Source organism: Nomascus leucogenys, chromosome 4, assembly GCF_006542625.1.
Source record: "Nomascus leucogenys isolate Asia chromosome 4, Asia_NLE_v1, whole genome shotgun sequence".
Classification (NCBI taxonomy): Eukaryota; Metazoa; Chordata; class Mammalia; order Primates; family Hylobatidae; genus Nomascus; species Nomascus leucogenys.
The window spans coordinates 85233870-85256493 of record NC_044384.1 but is presented as its reverse complement, the minus strand read 5'-3'; the positions used below and the strand labels follow the sequence as shown (position 1 = coordinate 85256493).

The window sequence follows — 22624 nt, the reverse complement described above, 5'->3', positions numbered from 1 at the left end:
ACGCCCCTCTCGGCCCGCCCCCTTTAATGCTGGACCTCGTACGTCACGAACGTTTTTCTCTCCCAGCGGCGTCTACTTCCGGGTCAGAGCTCAGACCTAGGGTGTAGAGACCAACCTTCCGTAACAGGCAGGACTAGTCGAAATAGGATAGCGTCGTCTTTCTTAAAGTGACAGGCTCAAAGTAACTGGGGCAGCCCTATCCAGAGGTTGTGAGGGCGACTCAGCTATTCTGAATCCAATCCTGGTCAAAGTTCTGGACAACTCTCAGGTTTCTGCCGATGGGAAAGGGATATGAAGAAGCGGATTGTTTCCCAGGTGAGGAGAAGAGAGCCATAGACAATCCACTCCAAGAGCTTGAGGTGCAGCCAGTTCCGTCTGTCCTCCAGTGTTCCCCACCCCATCCTACTAGCTCTGCGAGGCAGAGCTTTCTCGTCCTCCTATCATATATGAAAAGAACGGCCGGGCGCGGTGGCTCACGCCTGTAATCCCAGCACTTTGAGAGGCCGAGGCGGGCGGATCACGAGGTCAGGGGTTTGAGACCAGCATGGCCAACATGGTGAAACCCGTCTCTACTAAAAATACAAAAATTAGCCGGCCGTGGTGCCACGCGCCGGTAGTCCCAGCTACTCGGGAGGCTGAGGCAGGAGAATCGCTTGAACCCGGGAGGCGGAGGTTGCAGTGAGCTTAGACTGCGACATTGCATACCAGCCTGGGCGACAGAGCAAGACTCCGCCTCAAAAAAAGAAAAAAAAGAAAGAAAGAAAATAATGAGGCTCAGAATCGATGGATCGCACAGTCCCACAACTTCGCAGCCAAGACCAGACTCGGGTTCACCCCCTTCCCAAGTGTGGTTCTGTAACCCCGTTTTGCTGACGCCGATGCGGATGCAGAGGGCAGAGATGGCCCATCCTTAGCAGAGACCAACCTCCACCCTAGGCAGCAGAGCACGCAGCTGGGGGCTTTCCTTTCTAGATCTCAAAAGCCTGCTGTAATGGGGGATCTGGTTCTGCCCTTTCCCTCCTCTGCCTCTCCTGGCCCGCCTACCCGGGAACTCCCCGCCTGGAGCCTCTGGGAGGGGAGCGGTGCAGGCCGCCCGCGTCATCTGATGCTGTTTCCTGCAGGAGGGAGAAGAGCGGAAAAAAGTGAAACTCCACCCTCCACCTCTGCCTCCCGCCCCCGGGGCCAAAGTACAAAGGGAGGAGGAAGAAGGGAGCGGGGTCGGAGCTGTCGGGGCCAAAGGAGACGGGGCCAGGAACAGGCAGTCTCGGCCCAACTGCGGGCGCTTCCTCCACCCCCTGCGCAAAAAGACCCAACCGGAGTTGAGGCGCTGCCCCAGGAGGCCCCACCTTACGCTTGGCGGGGGCCGCAGCCAGGCTCCCAGGACTGCTCCAGAACCGAGGGAAGCTCGGGCCCCTCCAAGCTAGCCATGGTGAGGCGCCGGAGGCCCCGGGGCCCCACCCCCCCGGCCTGACCACACTGCCCTGGGTGCCCTCCTCCAGAAGCCCGAGATGCGGGGGGCCGGGAGACGACACTCCTGGCTCCCCAGAGAGGCGTGGGTCTGGGGCTGAGGGCCAGGGCCCGGATGCCCAGGTTCCGGGACTAGGGCCTCGGCAGCCAGCGGGGGTGGGGACCACGGGCACCCAGAGAAGGTCCTCCACACATCCCAACGCCGGCTCCCGGCCATGGAGCCCTTGAAGAGCCTCTTCCTCAAGAGCCCTCTAGGGTCATGGAATGGCAGTGGCAGCGGGGGTGGTGGGGGCAGTGGAGGAGGCCGGCCTGAGGGGTCTCCAAAGGCAGCGGGTTATGCCAACCCGGTGTGGACAGCCCTGTTCGACTACGAGCCCAGTGGGCAGGATGAGCTGGCCCTGAGGAAGGGTGACCGTGTGGAGGTGCTGTCCCGGGATGCAGCCATCTCAGGAGACGAGGGCTGGTGGGCGGGCCAGGTGGGTGGCCAGGTGGGCATCTTCCCGTCCAACTATGTGTCTCGGGGTGGCGGCCCACCCCCCTGCGAGGTGGCCAGCTTCCAGGAGCTGCGGCTGGAGGAGGTGATCGGCATTGGAGGCTTCGGCAAGGTGTACCGGGGCAGCTGGCGAGGCGAGCTGGTGGCTGTGAAGGCAGCTCGCCAGGACCCTGATGAGGACATCAGTGTGACAGCTGAGAGCGTTCGCCAGGAGGCCCGGCTCTTTGCCATGCTGGCACACCCCAACATCATTGCCCTCAAGGCTGTGTGCCTGGAGGAGCCCAACCTGTGCCTGGTGATGGAGTATGCAGCCGGTGGGCCCCTCAGCCGAGCTCTGGCCGGGCGGCGCGTGCCTCCCCATGTGCTGGTCAACTGGGCTGTGCAGATTGCCCGTGGGATGCACTACCTGCACTGCGAGGCCCTGGTGCCTGTCATCCACCGTGATCTCAAGTCCAACAACAGTGAGTTTCTGGGGGCATGGTTGGGGGTGGCATGGCTCTGGTACACACCTGCTCCCAACCTTCCACTGAGCCTAGCTTAGGGTCTACTGCATGTAGGAGCTCCCACCCTAGGGGGTCCCAGCTGACCAGGGGTGCCCATGGGCTCAAGCTAGCCCCCAAACAGAGCCCCAGGCACCCAGCAGAGTCTTCCTGCCCCAGCTTCAGAAGCCCTTGACCCCAGCCTGCAGCTGCTGTTTGGACAAGTTAAGAAATTGGTATTTCTCAGGTGGGCCATAAGCATCCTGCCCAGCCGTGGCTCCCACCTCAAGGAAGTCCCCTGGAAGCTCGTGCTCCTCATCTTCCTCCCCTAAATTCATATTCGTGGAGTTGGTGCTCTGTCCTCCCCTCCCGTCGTCATGGGCAGCTCCTCCAGAACAGATATGTCAGAGAAGGAAGCCCTCCTTGGCAGTCAAGGCCAAGGCCAGGGCTGGAATTCTGGCCTAGCCCTCCCTGGCTTCATGACCTCTAGCTGGTCACTCCAACTCGGAGCCTTAATTTCCGAATCTGTAAAAAGGGAGCGGGAAACAGCTCAACAGCCTAGACAAGCCCGACCTGCGATCCCCAACCCGCAGCGGGTCCTCAGCTGTGGAGATGGACATTTGAGGGCTGGATCGCCAAGAGGGCCTAGCCTGGAATCAGTGCTTGGGGTGGGAGTGCTGGGCTAAGGGAGACTCCATCTCCCATCATTTGAAGCCCCAGACATGCTGCCCATCATGGCCCAAGAGAAGCGAGTGACAGCTTCAGAGGGTTTCCTGGTGCACGCAGCATTTAGAGAGCAAAGGCGTGGAAGCAGGACCCAGCACACAGCAGGGACCAGGAGCAGGGGCCTCCTAGAGCCCAGAGTGCAGGCTGGAGAGCAGCAATAGGAAATGCAGGAGGGGCCAGGCTCAGTGGGGTCACTGGAAAAGCATGAGACATTCTTAAAGGGGAGTCAACGTGGATATTTTGAGCCTCCTGGCCTGGGCTGACCATGGACAAGGGGCTTGCAGGAAACAGAGTGCTGAGCCCCAGATATCCAAGTTCTTGCCAGAGCTGGAGGAGCCAGGGGAGGCCTGCCAACCACCCTACCCACTCTTCTCATCCCTGGTAGGGTGCGGTTCCCACCTCTCAGCCTCAACCCTGGGCTCTAACTATCTAGGGACCCCCACTACCTGCCCCAATCTGAGGGGGATTCCCCGAAGGCGCAGGGGGAGGGGACTCCCATCTTCTGTTTTTCCTCCGTTTTCTTTCCAGAAAAAATGGAACAATAGCCCAGGCCCCTGCTCCCCACCCTCCCCACTGCTTCCTGCGTTTCCTGCTGCCCCTGAGCCGGCTTCCTGTCCCTGCTCCAGCCCCTGCTCCCTCCCTAGCCCAGCTGCCTGCAGGGGAGGAAAGAGCTGGGGGTGGAGGGCTTGCGGGAGGAAGGAGCCTGGAACTGCTCCCCCACTCCCCTCTAGTTCCCCTGCTTCCCTCTCAGAGTCTGGGAGGTGGTGGTAAAGGGCAGGCAAGGTGCCCTCAGCCTCCCTGAGCGTGGCATTTAACCTCGGAGACCCCAGTCCTAGGCCCAAGTTGCTGTCTGCGGGATTGGGGTGGGGGAGTCCCTGGGCTTGGGGGGGCACAGGCAGGAAACAATGGCATGATTTTCCTGGACAATGGGGGCCTTGTGAGGAAGCCTGGCGGGGAGAGGAGGGGGAATTCTCCAGGCCCACGAGTCACAGGACTGACCAGCCAGCCCGGCCTGGGCCTGACCTCCCCTAGTTCTCCCTAAAAGGACTCCCCCTCCTAAGTGGGAGACCTGGCCCAGGCCTCCCAGAAAGGAGAAGTAGGGACCACGGGAGGGAAGCGGAAGAGGCGTGAGCTGCCCAGGCCACTCCCGAGCCCCACAGAGGCCAGCCCAGGGAGGGAGCTGGTGGCCAGGTCCCTGTCAGAGGCCAGGGAGCCCTAAAGGGGCACTGAGAGCTTCCCCCAGCTTCGGGGTCTCTGGCCTATTCTCCTCTGGGTGACCCCTGACCTCCCATGCCTGGGGTCTACATCAGACACCAGAACAGCAGTTTGAGTTGGGACAATTGAAAGCACAGAGAGGAACTTGGAGAGAAAGCAGAGGATGGGGCTTAGCAGCTGGCAGAGCCAGGAGCGGGGAGGTAGCAGAAAGGCCACAAGTACAAAGAAGTCCTGAAACTTTGGGTGAGTTGCTGCCCCTCTCTGGGCCTCAGATTCCCCACCTGAAAAAGGTGGAGAGTGGCCACCCGGCTTGAGATACTGGAACAGCAGTTTGCCAGTCTGGGGTGCCACAAGTGGCCAGAGACAGGCCAAGAAGCAGCAAGTGTTGGTCTTCAAAGGGGAAGGTGGTCCCTGGCACCAGGGGAGGTGCCCATTTCCACGCCACCCACTGCCCCAGCCTGCTGTTTCCCCTTTGGAATGAGCTTGTTGTGGGGGGCTTGCGAAATGCTCAGGTCCCCAGCCTCCAGCAGCCAGACCGGAGGCTGTTGTGAAGCTGGCAGTAAGGAGTGACAGAGGAGGGAGAGAAGGGTGGAGATGCGATAAGTGCTTTAGGACAACCGGCCTTTAGGATGCTTCTGCCAGGTGGCAGCCCCCGTGCAAAAACTTTAAAAGTGTGGTCTTGTTTCATGCTCATGACAGCCATCTGAGGAGGGTTTTGTTGCCATCCTCAGCTTGATGAAGTGTTCAGGACTCGGCTCCAAGGTCTGGCTCAGAGGAGTGGGTAGATTTTGAGACCATTCTCTGGATTGGGAAAAATTGCAGGAAAATCTACTGGGCATGCCAGGATAGTAAAGGTGGTCATGGAGGGCACCTAGACATCAGGTAGAGCTGCTGAGGGGTAGCTGAACCAATTTGTCTGGCCTGGAGTTGCAAATGTGGAAGATGCCAGTGGGGAGAGGGAGCTGGTGGTACCTGGAAGAGGCTGAGTCAGCCAGGGGCAGTGGGCAGAGGTTGAGGAGAGGCCATGCTGTGAGAAGCACCAGTGCTGAAATGGCTGAAGGTGGAAGACACAGAAACACAGCCAAGCAGCCAGGGGCTGTGGGGACTGAGGATGGTGGGGCAGCAGGGATGGCTGGCAGCAGTGCCAGATGCCTCCTCAAGGCCCATGTGCCCTGGCCAGCAGCAGGATCAGGGCTTGTTGCTTTAAGCCCTGAAAAATGAGCACCCTGGTTCTGCCACCTCCTCTGGGAAGTCTTCCCTGACTCACCAGGCTGTATTAGGTGCCCTTCCCATCTGCCCCACCCCCTGTCCCCTATGCTGCCCCCATGACAGCCATGTCACACAGGGCAGGAGAGCTGAGAGGTGTGCCCTGATACGGGTCCAGAAACATGGTTGACTTGATATCGCTTCTCTTCCACAGTGCAGTTGGCTGTAACCAGAAAAGTAGAGGGGCCCTTCAGACCCTTCATGACTCTATGACTTTGTCCTCTTTCTATTCCTCGAAAACTTCTCTCATTTGAGCCATTCCTGTCCTGGTGAGAGATTTGCAAGTTGCTGCTTCTCCTCTTTGTACCAAGTACGGTGGCCCCATTTGGGTTAAAGCCATGAGCCCCTGCCAAGTCTGACCATCCACACCTACATTTACCCCAAGCTCCTCCTTTGTGGCCAAGAACCATCACTTTCTTGGACCCCACCCTTTCTCTTCCCTTCCAGCTGCATTGGTAGGTATCTTTTGGAGTCTTTGCCTTGGGAGTGGCTGCACTTGCCACAGTGTGATGTGGGCACTAAGGGCCTGTGGTACCTGCTGGGCTTCTGTTCTCACCAAGAGCTTCCCTCTTGCTCCCCACTCCAAGGGGGGTTCTGATTCACGCTCCTGCCTCAACAAAATGACAGGAGACTCACAGATCTCTCTTGAAATCAAAGCCATAAATGCCCAGAGCTGCCACCTTGCCAGTTTTGCTTCAGTGTAGTATTAGGGAAAAGCTAGAACACTGGTTTCAGAGCCACACAGACCAGGTTGTAATCTCTGCTGTATTTGTTGTATACCTCTGCCAAGTCATTTCCCTGCTTGGTTTCCTCATCTGTGAAATGTGAAAAATACTATTTAGCTCATAAATGGTTTTGAGTGCTAGGGTTGAGTGTAAAATGTCTGGCCTCAGCCAGGTGCGGTGGCTCACGCCTATAATCCCAGCACTTTGGGAGGCCAAGGCGGGCAGATCACCTGAGGTTGGGAGTTCGAGACCAGCCTGACCAACATGGAGAAACCCTGTCACTACTAAAAATACAAAATTAGTCGGGCGCGGTGGCACATGCCCATAATCCCACTACTCGGGAGGCTGGGGCAGGACAATCGCTTGAACCCAGGAGGTGGAGGTTGCAGTGAGCCAAGATCACGCCATTGCATTCCAGCCTGGGCAACAAAAGCAAAGCTCTATCTCAAAAAAAAAAAAAGAAAGAAAAGAAAAGAAAAGAAATGCCTGACCTCAAGTAGGTCCTCAAGATCTAGACCAAGTCACCTCTGTGCCCCCAGGACCCAGCCAGGATGTCCGTCAGATGAGTTTGCTCCCAGCTCTTACCCTGTCCCCACCACCTGATCCTGGAGCATCCACAATCTGGCCCCTCTTCTCTAGTTTTGCTGCTGCAGCCCATTGAGGGTGACGACATGGAGCACAAGACCCTGAAGATCACCGACTTTGGCCTGGCCCGAGAGTGGCACAAAACCACACAAATGAGTGCCGCGGGCACCTACGCCTGGATGGCTCCTGAGGTTATCAAGGCCTCCACCTTCTCCAAGGGCAGTGACGTCTGGAGGTGCGGCCCTCGGTGGGGCTGGACAGGGGCTGCTACGGGGCTGCAGAGGGCAGAGGTGGCTGCCTAAGTCTAGGGCTGGGCCAAGTCCAGGGACAGGGACCCAAACCACTTGGCTCCTAGTTGCTTTTGGGTGAAGTGGCAGTAAGGGGGTGGAGGTTGGGAGAGAAAAGGGAACACAAACCTGTTGTCTCGCCCACAGTTTTGGGGTGCTGCTGTGGGAACTGCTGACTGGGGAGGTGCCATACCGTGGCATTGACTGCCTTGCTGTGGCCTATGGCGTAGCTGTTAACAAACTCACACTGCCCATCCCATCCACCTGCCCCGAGCCCTTCGCACAGCTTATGGCCGGTAAGAGGACGGGGAGGGCAGGTGAGGTGCAGAGCTCCCTGGCCCAGGACACGTCCACCCACAGACCCCTTCTTATTCTGTCCCCGCTGCACGCCGTGCCCCTAGACTGCTGGGCGCAGGACCCCCACCGCAGGCCCGACTTCGCCTCCATCCTGAAGCAGTTGGAGGCGCTGGAGGCACAGGTCCTACGGGAAATGCCGCGGGACTCCTTCCATTCCATGCAGGAAGGCTGGAAGCGCGAGATCCAGGGTCTCTTCGACGAGCTGCGAGCCAAGGAAAAGGTGCGAGGAATCAAGGGACCCAGGGTTGGAAGGAGTGTCTCCCCGATCTCCCTGGGGCAGAGTCGGGGCGGGCGCTGCCGGGATCGGTGCCAGGCCGACCTCTCCACCTTCGCTGTCTCGGGCGCAGGAACTACTGAGCCGCGAGGAGGAGCTGACGCGAGCGGCGCGCGAGCAGCGGTCCCAGGCGGAGCAGCTGCGGCGGCGCGAGCACCTGCTGGCCCAGTGGGAGCTAGAGGTGTTCGAGCGCGAGCTGACGCTGCTGCTGCAGCAGGTAGACCGCGAGCGACCGCACGTGCGCCGCCGCCGCGGCACATTCAAGCGCAGCAAGCTCCGGGCGCGCGACGGCGGCGAGCGTATCAGCATGCCACTCGGTGAGGGGCGGGCCCCGGAGCGTCCCCAGCCATTGGCTGCGGGGGCGGGGGTGGAGCCTGGCCTGTGTGCTGACCGCGCTGGGATTGGTTTAGGGTGTTGTGGGTGGGCCCGTGAGGTGAAGGCTGGGAGGGGTGGGGTCAGGAGTGTTTTTTTCTGCCTGTGGGCGGGTTCTGGCGGAAGTATTTGCATGTCGGTCTGGGAGTGGCTGCGACCGGGAAGGGGTGGGGTTCACGAAAGTTCTGGGAAGGTCTAGGGGGCGGGGCGGGCCGGCGCCAGGGTATCTCCGACTCAGACAAGTAGCTTTGCTTATCCAGAACCAGGGTCTCAAGAAAGCAGTGAGGCTGGCCACAGTCTCATAGCCACCGTGCCGCTCCTCCCCATGTGGCCTGGGAGCTGGCCTTGGGCCCCTGCAGGTTGGGGTCCTGGCTCTCCTTCATCACAAACCTGAACCCTGCTCCCCCCAACCCAAACCCCAGACTTCAAGCACCGCATCACCGTGCAGGCCTCACCCGGCCTTGACCGGAGGAGAAACGTCTTTGAGGTCGGGCCTGGGGATTCGCCCACCTTCCCTCGGTTCCGAGCCATCCAGTGTAAGAAACTTAACCTCTCATGCCCCTCTCCTCCCCCCAGCCCCTTATTCTCTGTCAGACCTTATCCTTGGAGGTGGATCCCACTCACTAGCCTCTCTTCCTCCCCGCCCCCAGGCTCCTTGCCCTAGGTCTAGCCTGTTACCTCTGAACTCCCCAAGCAGCATTAATTTTACTTATTTTTGTTTAGTCAAATAATTGTATGACACTATGTACTACTAATTTTCTTAAATGCTTTGCTAATATTAATTTCTTGCAATAATTCTATTAGGTAGTTATTTTTATTGTTAATCTAAGTTTTATGGATGAGGAAAGTGAAAAAAGTAACTTGCTACACAGTTAATAAGTGGAAGAGCCAGAATCCAACCCAGGCAGTTGGTGTCAGTATCTGTACTAATTACTAAGCAGCAAACGTCAGCTGAAGGGCTAGATGAGATGCCCTACCCCACTGTTGGTCCCAAGACCCAAACCCATCTATCTTGCCCAAAGCTCACCCTGGGAATGGTACAGGGCCCAGCCTACTCCCCATACTCTAAAGGTTACCCCTGAAGCCTGACTGTGATGATGGAGGGAGGATAAAGATTATCTCCGATTTCATCGGTTTCCCCTGCAGTGGAGCCTGCAGAGCCAGGCCAGGCATGGGGCCGCCAGTCCCCCCGACGTCTGGAGGACTCAAGCAATGGAGAGCGGCGAGCATGCTGGGCTTGGGGTCCCAGTTCCCCCAAGCCTGGGGAAGCCCAGAATGGGAGGTAAGTACCTGAGTGCCCCCCAAACCCAGGATCATCTGCTTTCCCCAAGTCCTGAAATTCCTAAAGCACCCCTCCTTGCCCTCCCATCACCAGGAGAAGGTCCCGCATGGACGAAGCCACATGGTACCTGGATTCAGATGACTCATCCCCCTTAGGATCTCCTTCCACACCCCCAGCACTCAATGGTGAGTGGCCTTCCTCCCCCGACAGGATCTGGCTGAGCTCCTTCCGTGGGCACCTTGGGGAAGCCATGATAGGCTAGCAGGCAAAGAAGGAGTCCTGCCCTGGTTGCTCTTATTCTAGAGACTAGGAAACCAAGGCTCAGACAGGACAGAGCCGATCCTGGAACCCAGCTCTGACCTACAGGCCCACAATCAAGCAGCATATAGCCCAGGCCTCGGCTCGGGGCCCAGAGTCTCATCCCCTTGTTCAGACCTGGCCTACAAGAAGGCTCTTCCCTGGCCCTGTGGCAGCCCCTGTGCCTTTAGCAGGCTCCAGGGAGAAAAGAAAGACAGGAAGCCCACTCAGCATTTGGTACCCAAGGGAAGCTGGACCCAAATGGGGGAAGGAATCAGCCTGTGTGGGGTGGAGCCAGACAAGTGTCAGCCACACTGTGCTTCTCAGAGTCCCTTTTGGGAGCCTGTAGGTGAAGAAGAGAATGAGAAGGCCGAGCAGGCAGGATCCAGGACCCATTCTCAGCACATCCAGGATAGCTCGGGGCCTTTCTGTTCTCCACGATGGTAATTGCCCTACTGTGCCAGGCATTCCCTCCAAGCATTGATGAAGAGGGGCTACTATTACCCCATTTTGCAGATAAGGAAACTGAGGCTCTGAGAGGTGAAGTAACCTACCTCAAACCCCCAGCTGAGGATTTGAACCCAGAGAGGCTTCAGCTCTAATGCTCTCGTAGTGAGCTCAGAAGCTTTCACTTGAAGAAAGGGCTTCTCACGTACAGACTGCTTAGGAAGCCAGAGGGTCAGGCAGAGAGCAGGGCTCCAGCATCGCAGGGAGGAGGGCTCACTCAGCTCAACACTGCCCAGCTCTGACTGAGGCCAGAGAGTTACGGCCTCCCTTGCCTGTGGGTCCCTGTGCTAACCTAGGGACCATCTTCAGAGCCCCCACACCTGCTGCTCACAGCCAGAATGTAGGACCCACTTAGCTGCTCTCAGAAGAGTCCTGTTCAGCAAGCCATTTAAACTTACTCCTCCCATCCCACCCAGCCCAACGCCTCTACCATTCCCTGAGCTACACTCAATAGTCGTTAACAACAGCTAACCTTTGTTGGTTCTCTTCTATGTGCCAAGCAGTTCTGTGAGGGGAGTAGTAGTATTGGCCTCATTTTACAACAGAGGAAACTGAGGCATAGAGCGATTAAGTGGTTTGATGTAAGGCACCCAATAGAGCAGAGATTTGATCTGCTCTGTCTGACTGACCACAGAGGCAGAGCCCTGGGCCTCCGTCCGCCTGGCCATTTGCTGCTCCAGCAGCTGCACTACCCCCAGCATCTGTCCTGCAAGGAATGAACTGAGAACTGGAAGGCCAAGGAGGCTTCTTGAATTCACTTGCTTTAAAATGTACCAGACCAAATGGGCCAAAGGAGAACTTGAGAGCCTGTCAACCCAGGTGTGTAGGTTGAAGCAGGTCCTGACTGTTCCACAGAACCCTCTGGCCCTGAGCTCCCAGAAGCAGGGGCACAAGGGGCCTGGGCCCCATCGTTCTCAAGCTTGCCCCATGTTTTTTTATCCAAAGAATTTGTTAATTATTTATCAAGAGCAACTACTTATTAGCCCATATATTCATGAATAGTTCAGGTCAGTGACAAACTTCTAAGTAATTCAACCCAAAGAAATTCTTCATATTCCAAAATCACTTTGCATTCTGAGAGATAGCAGCCTTCCTCATCTCCTCGAAATATTTCATGGCATCATAACTTCCGTAGACATCTGTGCCAGTAGAAATCTGAAATGCCTTCTTTCTTAGTCCAGCCACAGCAAACTGAGAGAGCCGCAGCCCCCAGGGATACAACGAATGCTCCCACAATATGAAATTGCAGATGTGTGGCCAGAAGGCCACACGTCTGAGGTTTTGTGAAAGCACTGGAAACCATGGTAGTTACTGTTCTTGATAAGTATGTCATCCTCAACACCAGTGCCCTTCCTGGCTGATGAAGAAATGGATTGCCACTTGCCCCGAAAGGATGTCAGCTGCCTCAGCTCAGTGGCTGGCTGAGCATCTGGTTCTCCTAGCCCAATCCCACACTCCATGCATCATCTGGGTCTGTGAAAGTACATGACATTGACCTCACAGCCACCCCCAGAAACCCAGCTAAGAATCAAATAATGGGGCTTCACAGAGGTCCCAGACCCTGTGAGATGATCCCCGGCATAAGCCATACCACTGGAGAGTCACACACCCCCTCACCCTGTCCCCAGTGGGCTGTTCTGGTCCCTGGAGAGCTGGCTGCAAGGAGTGGCACATTGGCAGGGTGCACTCAGCTACACTGATAGCAGCTGCCCTGTGAAGCTTGTTGCCTTGGAGCCAATAACTATGTGGCCGTGTCCTCCCTGTGAGGCCTCACAGAAGCAGTTTTGCCTCTATCTGTCTATCTTTGGGTCAAGAAGAGTCACGCAGCTTTCTCCTAAACAACAGAGTTGCTAACTCTTGCTGCCAGGAAGCTTAGAGGCAGATTCAAATCCTAGCTGGATTATGTTGATCAAGTCACTTACACTTCAGAACCTCAGTTTCTCAGGCCATTGACTGCAGGAACTTCTGCTCACTCTCATTTTGTCTGTTGGACCTTATCTTCTCTTCCCTTTGTCTCATTTCTCTCTTTTATTTTTTTAAAGACAGAGTCTCATTCTGTCACCCAGGCTGGAGTGCAATGGCAGGATCATGGCTTACTGCAAACTCTGCCTCCCAGGCTCAAGTGATCCACCTCAGCTTCCTGAGTAGCGGGGACTACAGGTGCATGCCATGCTTGGCTAATTGTTGTATTTTTTGTAGAGATGGGGCTTTGCCATGTTGCCCAGGCTGGGCTGGGGCTTAAGTAGTCCACCCACCTCAGCCTCCCAAAGTGCTGGCATTACAGGTGTGAGCCACCACACCTGGCTTTCTCTTGCTATTTTTTTTTTTTTTTTGAAAAGGAGTCTTGTTCTGTCACCCAGGCTGGAGTGCAGTGGTGTGACCTCGGCTCACTTCAGCCTCCACCTCCCACGTTCAAGCAGTTCTCCCTCAGCCTCCCCAGTAGCTGGGATTACAGGCATGTGCCACCATGCCCAGCTAATTTTTTTTTTTTTTTTTTTTTTTTTTTTTTTTTTTTTTGAATGAAGTGTTGTTCTGTTGCCCAGGCTGGAGTGTAGTGGCGCAATCTCGGCTCACTGCAACCTCCACCTCCCAGGTTCAAGTGATTCTCCTGCCTCAGCCTCTGAAGTAGCAGGGATTACAGGCGTGTGCCACAACACCCGGCTAATTTTTGTATTTTTAGTAGAGGCGAGGTTTTACCACGTTGACCAGGCTGGTCCCGAGCTCCTGACCTCAAGTGAGCCACCTGCTTCAGCTTCCCAAAGTGCTGGGATTACAAGCGTGAACCACCGTGCCCAGCCTAATTTTTGTATTTAGTAGAGACGGGGTTTCTCCATGTTGGCCAGGATGGTCTCTATTTCTTGACCTCATGATCCGCCCACCTCGGCCTCCCAAAGTGCTGGGATTACAGGTGTGAGCCACCGCACGTGGCCAACTCTTTTTTTTAAACATGATTTCCCCTCTTCTGTTTAAACTCATTGTAAATGATCACTTCTTCACCTGCGAAGTGGGGGTGATAATGATAACCTCATGTGGTTGGTGCAAGGATTACAAAAATGGATTCTTCATCAAACAAGGATTTGCATTTTTTTTTTTTTTGAGACGGAGTCTCGCTCTGTTGCCCAGGCTGGAGTGCAGTGGCGTGATTTTGGCTCACTGCAAGCTCCGCCTCCTGGGTTCATGCCATTCTCCTGCCTCAGCCTCCTGAGTAGCTGGGACTACAGGCGCCCACCACCACACCCGGCTAATTTTTTGTATTTTTAGTAGAGACAGGGTTTCACCGTGTTAGCCAGGATGGTCTCGATCTCCTGACCTCGTGATCCTCCCACCTGGGCCTCCCAAAGTGCTGGGATTGCAGACGTGAGCCACCGCGCCCGGCCCAGGGATTTGCATTTTAAGAGCCAGGCATCAACATGTTAAACACTGCCCTGACCTCATCTGATGGAGGCAGACTCATAAACAAGTCCAGTAGCACCTGTATGAGGCATAACGTGAGCAATAACTGTGCAGGTTCAGGGAGATTCTGGGAGGGCTTCACAGAGGAAGTGACATCCCAGTGAGTCTTGGATGGTGCATAAGAGGTCACTGAAAGCTGAGGTAGGAAAGGTCAGCCAGCCAGAGTGAATAGTGTGTGCACAGGCATGCAGCTCACCATACCCAAGGAAAAGGCAACCTGGCTGAACTCTGAGAAGAGTTGAGAGCCAAGGAGTCTCAGCACTGGGGCTACAGACAGGGGCCAAGGCATATGGGTCAATAGATGTTGATTGAATGAATGAGTGAATGAAGCTGGAAGTGATACGTAGTTTTTAAGCAGAGACCTGTCTTTAACAGGTTTGCATTTTAGAAGGATTCCCGGCCGGGCACAGTGGCTCAAGCCTGTAATCCCAGCACTTTGGGAGGCCGAGGTGGGAGGATCATGAGGTCAGGAGATCGAGGCCGTCCTGGCTAACACAGTGAAATCCCGTCTCTACTAAAATTACAAAAAATTAGCCGGGCGTGGTGGCAGGCACCTGTAGTCCCAGCTACTCGGGAGGCTGAGGCAGGAGAATGGCGTGAACCCCGGAGGCGGAGCCTTGCAGTGAGCCGAGATCGCGCCACCGCACTCCAGCCTGGGTGACAGAGCGAGACTCCGTCTCAAAAAGAAAAAAGAAAGAAGGATTCCCTTGTCCCTTCAGTGGCAGTGGCCGGGGAGGGAGTTGGGTGAGGTAAGAGGCAGAGAGTCTGAGTAAGGGTTGGGGCTGACAGAAGGGACTGTGAGCTGAGTCCTGGTTCATAGTAGAAGCTCATTTTTCCCAGCCTTGTATTTCTTCCTCCCGACCTCCAACCCACTGTTGCACTCCAGGCAGGAGGGGAAAGGCAGAGGGACAAGGCCAGGGAGGGCTTCAGAAGACCAGCCAAGGAGGCCAAACTTTCTCCTAGTGACAGTGGAGAGCCATAGCAGTTTCTAGAGCCAAGGAGGGATCTGATGAAATCAGGGCTTGTGAGAGCCCGTCCTAGAGTCCCTCGTCCTTAATGAGGGGTTCCCCATCCCTGCCCAAGTGATGTAGAATGGAGTCAGGCCAACCCTAGACTGGAAGGTAGGACACTAGTGTCTTGAAATCTAGGGCAGAGTCTGGTTGGGAAATGGTGGAGAGGAAAGGCTCTACTGCCCTTGCCTGGGGCGAGTCTGGCTCCACCTTTCACTGGCTGTACAGCTCCACACAAACCCTCAACCTCTGAGCCTAGAACCCCTGGGGCATGAGGATCAGACAACATAGTGCCCCTATGTCATTCAGCTCAGGCCTGGCACAAATACGTACTCTGTAAATTAGCTGTGACCTTGGGCAAGGTACTGACCCCTCTGAACCTCATTTTCCTCCTTTCTAGAATAGAGACAGGGATTTGTGCCCTCAGGACTGCCATGTACCTTAGAGTTGACTGTGTGCATCTTACAAGCTACAGCTGGAGTGGGGGTGGGTGGGCAGAAGGGGCAGGGATGCCCAGCCAGGAAGCTGGTGGGCACAGAGCACAGGGCGCTGATCCCAGTCAGTGGGACCTGCCATGCCCCTGGGCCTAGAAGTTGCCCCTGGCAGGCCACGGAGACCCACCGTGACCTGGCCCCAGCCTGCCTCCACTGGGACTGCCCATCCATCTTTGGGGTCTGGGGTCGCTGGCTGCCGTTGGGCTTTGCTGCCACTTCCTCCACCTGCACTGCCCTCCCCTCCCAGCACCCATCTTGTGAAAGGCTGGAATGTGGGTGTATGATGGGGAGGCCATGGGACCTGTGGGACCTGTGTGACCAGGGGGACCAGGGAAGATGCTAGTAGAGGGCAGAACTCAGTCCTTGTTCCAAGACCACGGAGAGGTCTTGGGCCCTCACCCAGAAGATGCACCGGCCACGCCCTCACCTGTGCCACCTCCGCCCGTAGGTAACCCCCCGCGGCCTAGCCTGGAGCCCGAGGATCCCAAGAGGCCTGTCCCCGCAGAGCGCGGTAGCAGCTCTGGGACGCCCAAGCTGATCCAGCGCGCGCTGCTGCGCGGCACCGCCCTGCTCGCCTCGCTGGGCCTCGGCCGCGACCTGCAGCCGCCGGGAGGCCCAGGACGCGAGCGCGGGGAGTCTCCGACAACACCCCCCACGCCAACGCCCGCGCCCAGCTCGACCGAGCCGCCCCATTCCCCGCTCATCCGCTTCTCACTCAAGACGCCCGACTCCCCGCCCACTCCTGCACCCCTGTTGCTGGACCTGGGTATCCCTGCGGGCCAGCGGTCAGCCAAGAGCCCCCGACGTGAGGAGGAGCCCCGCGGTGAGTGGCCTGAGGCCGGCCTGCTTCGCAGATGGGAGACGGGGGTTCCCAGGGAGGGAAGAGTGGCTGGTGGGGACATGCAAGGAGGCAAGGCCGAGACCACAGTCATCAGCTGGACCCTGAACCAGGCGCTCGGGGTACTGAAGACGCATGTAGGGAGCAGAGTTCTAAGTTCAGCTATCAGGTGGTCCAGGCAGGTGGGGGCGATGCCTGCTGTGAAATAACAGAAGTAATCGGGCCAGGCGGTGGTGCACGCCTGTGATCCCAGCACTCCGGGAGGACCACGTAAGCCTTGAAAGGTTGAGGGTGCAGTGAGTGGTGATCATGACACTGCACTGCAGCCTGGACGACAGAGCATATATGTAGTCATAATAGTAGCAAACTCCTGGCCCCTTACTTGTGCCAAGTACTGTTTGCAAGGCTTTCCCGAAATGGTCTCATTTAGTCATAACAACTAGAAAACTAAGTGCTCTTAGATGCCCATTTTTAGATGAGGAAATTTAAGGCACAGAGATTAAGGGACCCACAGCTCCCACAGCTAGTAAGTGGCAGGGCCAGGATCCACATCCAGGCCAGCCCGCTCCAGAGGCCTCACTCCTAACCATTACAAAAAACAGGCACCGCGAAGCAGGAAGGGCCGTGGAAGTTGAGTCAAGTAGGTCACTGTGCAGATGGGGAAACTGAGGCCCAGAGCACGACAGTGTCTTGGGGACCTCAGCAGTTGGGGGTTGCCTGACCCTGTGCCCCTCCTATATCCTCACAGGAGGCACTGTCTCACCCCCACCGGGGACATCACGCTCTGCTCCTGGCACCCCAGGCACCCCACGTTCACCACCCCTGGGCCTCATCAGCCGACCTCGGCCCTCGCCCCTTCGCAGCCGCATTGATCCCTGGAGCTTTGTGTCAGCTGGGCCACGGCCTTCTCCCCTGCCGTCACCACAGCCTGCACCCCGCCGGGCACCCTGGACCTTGTTCCCGGACTCAGACCCCTTCTGGGACTCCCCACCTGCCAACCCCTTCCGGGGGGGCCCCCAGGACTGCAGGGCACAGACCAAAGACATGGGTGCCCAGGCCCCGTGGGTGCCGGAGGCGAGGCCTTGAGTGGGCCAGGCCACTCCCCCGAGCTCCAGCTGCCTTAGGAGGAGTCACAGCATACACTGGAAGAGGAGCTGGGCCAGCCTCTGCAGCTGCCTCAGTTTCCGCAGGGACCCCACCCCCCTTTGGGGGTCAGGAACACTACACTGCACAGGAAGCCTTCACACTGGAAGGGGGGCCTGTGCCCCCACACCTGAAACCTGTAGGTCCCCCCAGCTCACCTGCCCTACTGGGGCCCGACACTGTACCCAGCTGGTTGGGAGGACCAGAGCCTGTCTCAGGGAATTGCCCGCTGGGGTGATGCAGGGAGGAGGGGAGGTGCAGGGAAGAGGGGCCGGCCTCAGCTGTCACCAGCACTTTTGACCAAGTCCTGCTACTGCGGCCCCTGCCCTAGGGCTTAGAGCATGGACCTCCTGCCCTGGGGGTCATCTGGGGCCAGGGCTCCCTGGGTGCCTTCCTGCTGCCCCAGCCAGGGTTGGAGTCTTAGCCTTGGGATCCAATGAAGCCAGAAGCCAAATAAACTCAAAAGCTGTCTCCCCACATGTAGCCTGTCACCTTTCTTGGAGGTAACCAGGTGACCCAACCTATTGGTGTCCTGATGCCCCAACAATAGGCAGTTGGATGCCTTGCACTGCCTCCCTCTCCTGGGACCAAATCCACCAGCCTTGGTCAGTCATTCAAGGCTCTTCTCGGCCAGGTGCGGTGGCTCACTCCTGTCATCACAGCACTTTGGGAGGCCGAGGCTGGCGGATCACATGAGGTCAGGAGTTCAAGACCAACCTGGCCACATGGTGAAACCCCATCTCTACTAAAAATACAAAAATTAGCCAGGTGTGGTGGTGCATGCCTGTAGTGCCAGCTACTCTGGAGGCTGAGGCAGAAGAATTGCTTGAACCTGGAAGGTAGAGGTTGCAGTCAGCCAAAATCGCGCCACTGCACTCCAGCCTGGGCAACAGAGCAAGACTCCGTCTCAAAAAAAAAAAAAAAAAAAGCGTAGGCCGGGCGCGGTGGCTCACGCCTGTAATCCCAGCACTTTGGGAGGCTGAGACGGACAGATCACAAGGTCAGGATTTTGAGACCAGCCTGGCCAATATGGTGAAACCCTGTCTCTACAAAAAAAAAAAAATACAAAACTTAACTGGGCGTGGTGGCAGGCGCCTGTAGCCCCAGCTACTTGGGAGGCTGAGGCAGGAGAATAGCTTGAACCCAGGCGGCAAAGGTTGAGTGAGCTGAGATTGCACCACTGCACTCCAGTCTGGGCGACAGAGCAAGACTCCGTCTCAAAAAAGATAAAGAGTAGTAAGTTCCACCCACCTCCCAGTATGGTGACTTGCCATGGCATCTGGCACCCCTGACAGTTCTCTTCACACTGCCATGGGGGCTCTGGCACTCCCACACCATACCCTAGGGCAGGGTCCCTTCCTCGGCCTCTGTCCTCAGCTCCTCTGAGGTTAGGAGTTGGAACCCGGGCTCCCCCTTCCCCTCTCCCAGGTGCCCCATGGCAGCCAGACTCTGTGTCTGCAGTTCAGGGGCAGGGAGTCAGGAGGGCAGGCACAAAGGGTTCTCGGGAAGAACTGGCAATCGGGCGCAAGGGTATCATCTGCTCAGGTGCTCTGGGCACCCTGGAGTCCTCTCCCCACCTCCCACCCCCACCTGATCCTTCCCAGCTGCCACCATTCCTCTCCCACCAAACCGCCCAGGCCAAAATCACTCCATCCACGACACCTACAGTAGCCCAGCATAGGTCTCCCTGGACCACATTTGTCCTCAAGGGCCTGTGTCCTTATCCTCCCTTCACCCCCAACTGTCCCCCGCCACAGCCAGCCCTCTGTTCCTCTCACACCCCAAGCTCGTTCCGACGTTCACTGGCCTCTTTCTCCTCAGCTGAAATGTCACCTCCTTAGCGGAGCTTTCCCAGTGAGATAACCCCCCACCCCGCAGAGCTCTCCCATCACCCAGGGCTTTTCCTTCATGGAACTCATGACAATGGAGGTTGCCATGTTTCTTTGCTAAGAGGTTTCTTATGAAAACACCAGGAAAGAAAGGACCTTGTGCCTGTCCTCTTCCCTAAGCACTTGAATGAATGAATGAACGAATGAATGAATGCAGTATGGGTGCTTGAGTGAGCAGGACCTTGAATAAGTGTGAGGTCCTCTCTAGGCTTCAGCTTCCTCCACCTCCTCCCCTCACCGCAGCCACCTTCCTTCACCCATCCCCACCATCCCAGCTGCTGTGAAATGGGCAAATGTCTTGCCTCCAGGACCTGGGAAGGGTGATGCAGCTCACCTCCCTCCTGTTCACACCCCAGCCACCCCAGCCAGGTCCCAGCCACCCACACAGCACCTCCTCCTGGCCCTGCCCTGCCCAGCCCCTCCCAGGTGCCTGAGGTGGAGCCGCCAGTTCCCACAGCACCCCAGCGGCCTGCCATGGGGGGTCTAAGGCCCTGGGCCCGATACGGGCTCCTGGTTGTGGCCCATTTGCTGGCCCTGGGGCTTGGGGCTGTGGTGTTCCAGGCCCTGGAGGGGCCTCCTGCATGCAGACTTCAGGCTGAACTCAGGGCAGAGCTGGCAGACTTCCAGGCAGAGCATAGGGCCTGCCTGCCACCTGGAGCTCTGGAAGAGCTGCTGGGCACTGCCCTGGCCACCCAGGCCCATGGGGTCTCCAGCCTGGGCAACAGCTCAGAGGCCAGGACCTGGGACCTTCCCTCAGCCCTGCTCTTCGCTGCCAGCATCCTCACCACCACAGGTAAGAGAGCCAGGCAGCCAAGTTGGGGGGCGTAACTCTTGAGGCCATCACTCCCTGGGGGCTTTGGGGTTCATGCAGCCCTTCAGCCCCAAAGAGCCAGATGGAGCCCAGGCCCTGTGAAGCCCGACATCACAGCTGTGGCTCCCCACCAACACACCCCAACTGGTGCCTCCACTTCAGCTGCCAGGAAGGGTGTGTCCTCCTCAGTCCCACCCCAGGCACCCTTTGAGACCCAGGAGAGCTGCCCAGATGCCACAGCCTGTGGCCAGATAGGGGATACAATACAGTGGGATGGATTCTTGGATGGAAGCAAATAGAAGGAAACTGGGAAGGACAGATCAGGACCATGGCCTCGGGTGGGGGAGTGAGGAAAGATGGGGAGGAAGTCGGCATGAGATGCTTGTGGACCAGGAGGGCACAGACAGGGATGAGGGATTCCTGCAGAGAAATCGCGTGGGCACATGCCCAGGGAAAAGCAGCAATGGGACCCACAGCCCTGGGTTTTCATATTTTTTGCCCCACAAAATGTCTCAGTATTTTTTGAATTGGAACTTGTATTTCCAACTTTTTTTTTTTTTTAAACGGAGTCTGGCCCTGTCACCCAGGCTGGGGTGCGGTGGTGTGATCTCCGCTCACTGCAACCCCCACCTCCCGGGTTCTAGCAATTCTCCTGCCTCAGCCTCCTGAGTAACTGGGACTACAGGCATGCACCACCATGCCTGGCTAATTTTTGTGTTTTTAGTAGAGACGGGGTTTTGCCATGTTGGCCAGGCTGGTCTCAAACTCCTGACCTCAAGTGATCCACCTGCCTCAACCTCCCAAAGTGCTGGGATTACAGGTGTGAGCCACTGTGCCCAGCCTGTATTTCCAATTTCTTTTGGAAAATCAGGAAACCTACTCACACTGAGCCAGAATCCCTGCAACGCAACATCCTGACCGGAGCAGAATGGGGCCTGCCCTTTGGATACAGCTCACACTCTCCAGTGCACCCCTGTCCCCACCACTCCTGTTTGTCTCCCATCTATCTGGCTCCAGTAGGCATGTGTGTTTGCAGCTCTGTATTAGCTGATCCTGTTCTCCCAGCACACCCCACACTCCCACCCCTCCCCGCCTGGCACATGCCCTCTCTCGCCCATGCTGCCTCTTTGCAGCCCTTCATGATTTGCCTGCCTGACTCCCCCACCAGAGGGGGCAGGACCTGGGCTGACTCAGATCCCAGTACAAAGCCTGGCACACAGGACATGACACACATTTGGGGAAAGAGTGGATGATATTCCAACAGCTGTGGAATCGGGAGTGTCTGTTAAGGGCAGCGCAGTTCTCGGAATTGTCCCAGCTACAAAAGGCCTGAGGAACTGTCTTCTTTCATCCTTTCATTTTCCAAAAAAGAGAAGAATGACCCAGAGAGGGTAAGGGATCTCCTGAGAAAGGGGGGGGGCAGAGCCAGCTAGAACCTGGGCCTGGCCAGTTCAAGGCCACCAGAGGGCAGCCTTCTGTGGAAGGCGGTATTGGGGTAGGCAGGGACCCCAACAGACATGGCACTCAGAGCTCTCACTGTCCACTGACTCTCTCTTCTCCAGGTTATGGCCACATGGCCCCATTATCGCCAGGCGGAAAAGCCTTCTGCATGGTCTATGCAGCCCTGGGGCTGCCAGCCTCCTTAGCTCTCGTGGCCACCCTGCGCCATTGCCTACTGCCTGTGCTTAGCCGCCCAGGTGCCTGGGTAGTGGTCCACTGGCAGCTGTCACCGGCCAGGGCTGTGCTGCTGCAGGCAGTTGCACTGGGCCTGCTGGTGGCCAGCAGCTTTGTGCTGCTGCCAGCGCTGGTGCTGTGGGGCCTTCAGGGCAACTGCAGCCTGCTGGGGGCCGTCTACTTCTGCTTCAGCTCGCTCAGCACCATTGGCCTGGGGGACCTGCTGCCCGGCCACGGCCGTGGCCTGCACCCCATGATTTACCACCTGGGCCAGCTCGCACTTCTTGGTAAGTCCAGCCACCTAAGAGCATGTGGGGGAAGGGGGAAGAGGAGCCTGGACTAGGACTCCCCTAAATCACTGGGGGGCTGGGCCTTGCAGGTGGAGTGACCCCACTCCAAGGCACGGTGTGGGAGGGGTAGTCGAAGAGCTCTGGTGGCAGTGTTGAGAAGGGGGCAAGTGGCGCCAGCTGCCAGGGCAAGTCACCGTGCTGGGAGGTGGGGGGGAGCATCACCAGAACCCAGGCACTGCCCCAGCACCTTCTCCTCCCCAGGTTACTTGCTTCTAGGACTCTTGGCCATGCTGCTGGCCATGGAGACCTTCTCTGAGCTGCCACAAGTCCGTGCCATGGGGAAATTCTTCAGGCCCAGTCCTATGACTGCTGAGGACCAAGGTGGCATCCTAGGGCAGGATGAACTGGCTCTGAGCACCCTGCCGCCCGCGGCCCCAGCTTCAGGACAAGCCCCTGCTTGCTGAAGCGTTAGGTGACCGAGTTCAGCTCCTGGAAGGTGGCGGCACCTGAGGAGGAAGCAGCCAGGAGTGGCTGGGGACGAATCTGGAGATGGGGCCATGGTGGGGGTCGGCGGGAGGCCTCGGGGAATACTGTGTTAATCATAAAATGAGCAACGACTTCAAGTATTTCGAATGGGACTTCCCTGAGCCACCGGCCACCATCCCAGGAAGGCCGAGGTCCAGCCTCCGC

The 22624-nt window shown here is 57.3% G+C and overlaps 2 protein-coding genes across 2 annotated transcripts; both read left to right on the top strand.

Annotated features, from left to right (window-relative positions):
* Positions 1–700: 700 nt before the first annotated feature.
* Positions 701–17747, top strand: MAP3K11 (mitogen-activated protein kinase kinase kinase 11). The gene is made up of 10 exons (XM_003274198.4): positions 701–2421; positions 7011–7191; positions 7391–7539; positions 7645–7820; positions 7948–8191; positions 8669–8782; positions 9393–9528; positions 9622–9713; positions 15738–16112; positions 16876–17747. Exons 1-10 carry the CDS (start codon positions 1683–1685, stop codon positions 17211–17213), a joined length of 2544 nt encoding a protein of 847 aa, XP_003274246.1. The 5' UTR covers positions 701–1682; the 3' UTR covers positions 17214–17747.
* Positions 17748–18459: 712 nt separating this feature from the next.
* Positions 18460–22551, top strand: KCNK7 (potassium two pore domain channel subfamily K member 7). Its single transcript, XM_030811207.1, has 3 exons — positions 18460–19952; positions 21533–21931; positions 22196–22551. The coding sequence occupies exons 1-3, from the start codon at positions 19634–19636 to the stop codon at positions 22396–22398; spliced, it is 921 nt and encodes a 306-aa protein (XP_030667067.1). The 5' UTR covers positions 18460–19633; the 3' UTR covers positions 22399–22551.
* The last annotated feature ends 73 nt before the right edge of the window (positions 22552–22624 follow it).

What these genes read in the sequence shown, in the direction of transcription:
- MAP3K11 (XM_003274198.4), top strand. Translation starts at nt 1,683, where the DNA reads ATGGAGCCCTTGAAGAGCCTCTTCCTCAAGAGCCCTCTAGGGTCATGG. An exon ending in AAGGGCAGTGACGTCTGGAG is followed by an intron (nt 7,192 to 7,390) that starts GTGCGGCCCTCG and finishes TCTCGCCCACAG; the next exon opens with TTTTGGGGTGCTGCTGTGGG. An exon ending in GCGTATCAGCATGCCACTCG is followed by an intron (nt 8,192 to 8,668) that starts GTGAGGGGCGGG and finishes CCCAAACCCCAG; the next exon opens with ACTTCAAGCACCGCATCACC.
- KCNK7 (XM_030811207.1), top strand. Translation starts at nt 19,634, where the DNA reads ATGGGGGGTCTAAGGCCCTGGGCCCGATACGGGCTCCTGGTTGTGGCC. An exon ending in CAGCATCCTCACCACCACAG is followed by an intron (nt 19,953 to 21,532) that starts GTAAGAGAGCCA and finishes TCTCTTCTCCAG; the next exon opens with GTTATGGCCACATGGCCCCA. An exon ending in GGGCCAGCTCGCACTTCTTG is followed by an intron (nt 21,932 to 22,195) that starts GTAAGTCCAGCC and finishes TCTCCTCCCCAG; the next exon opens with GTTACTTGCTTCTAGGACTC.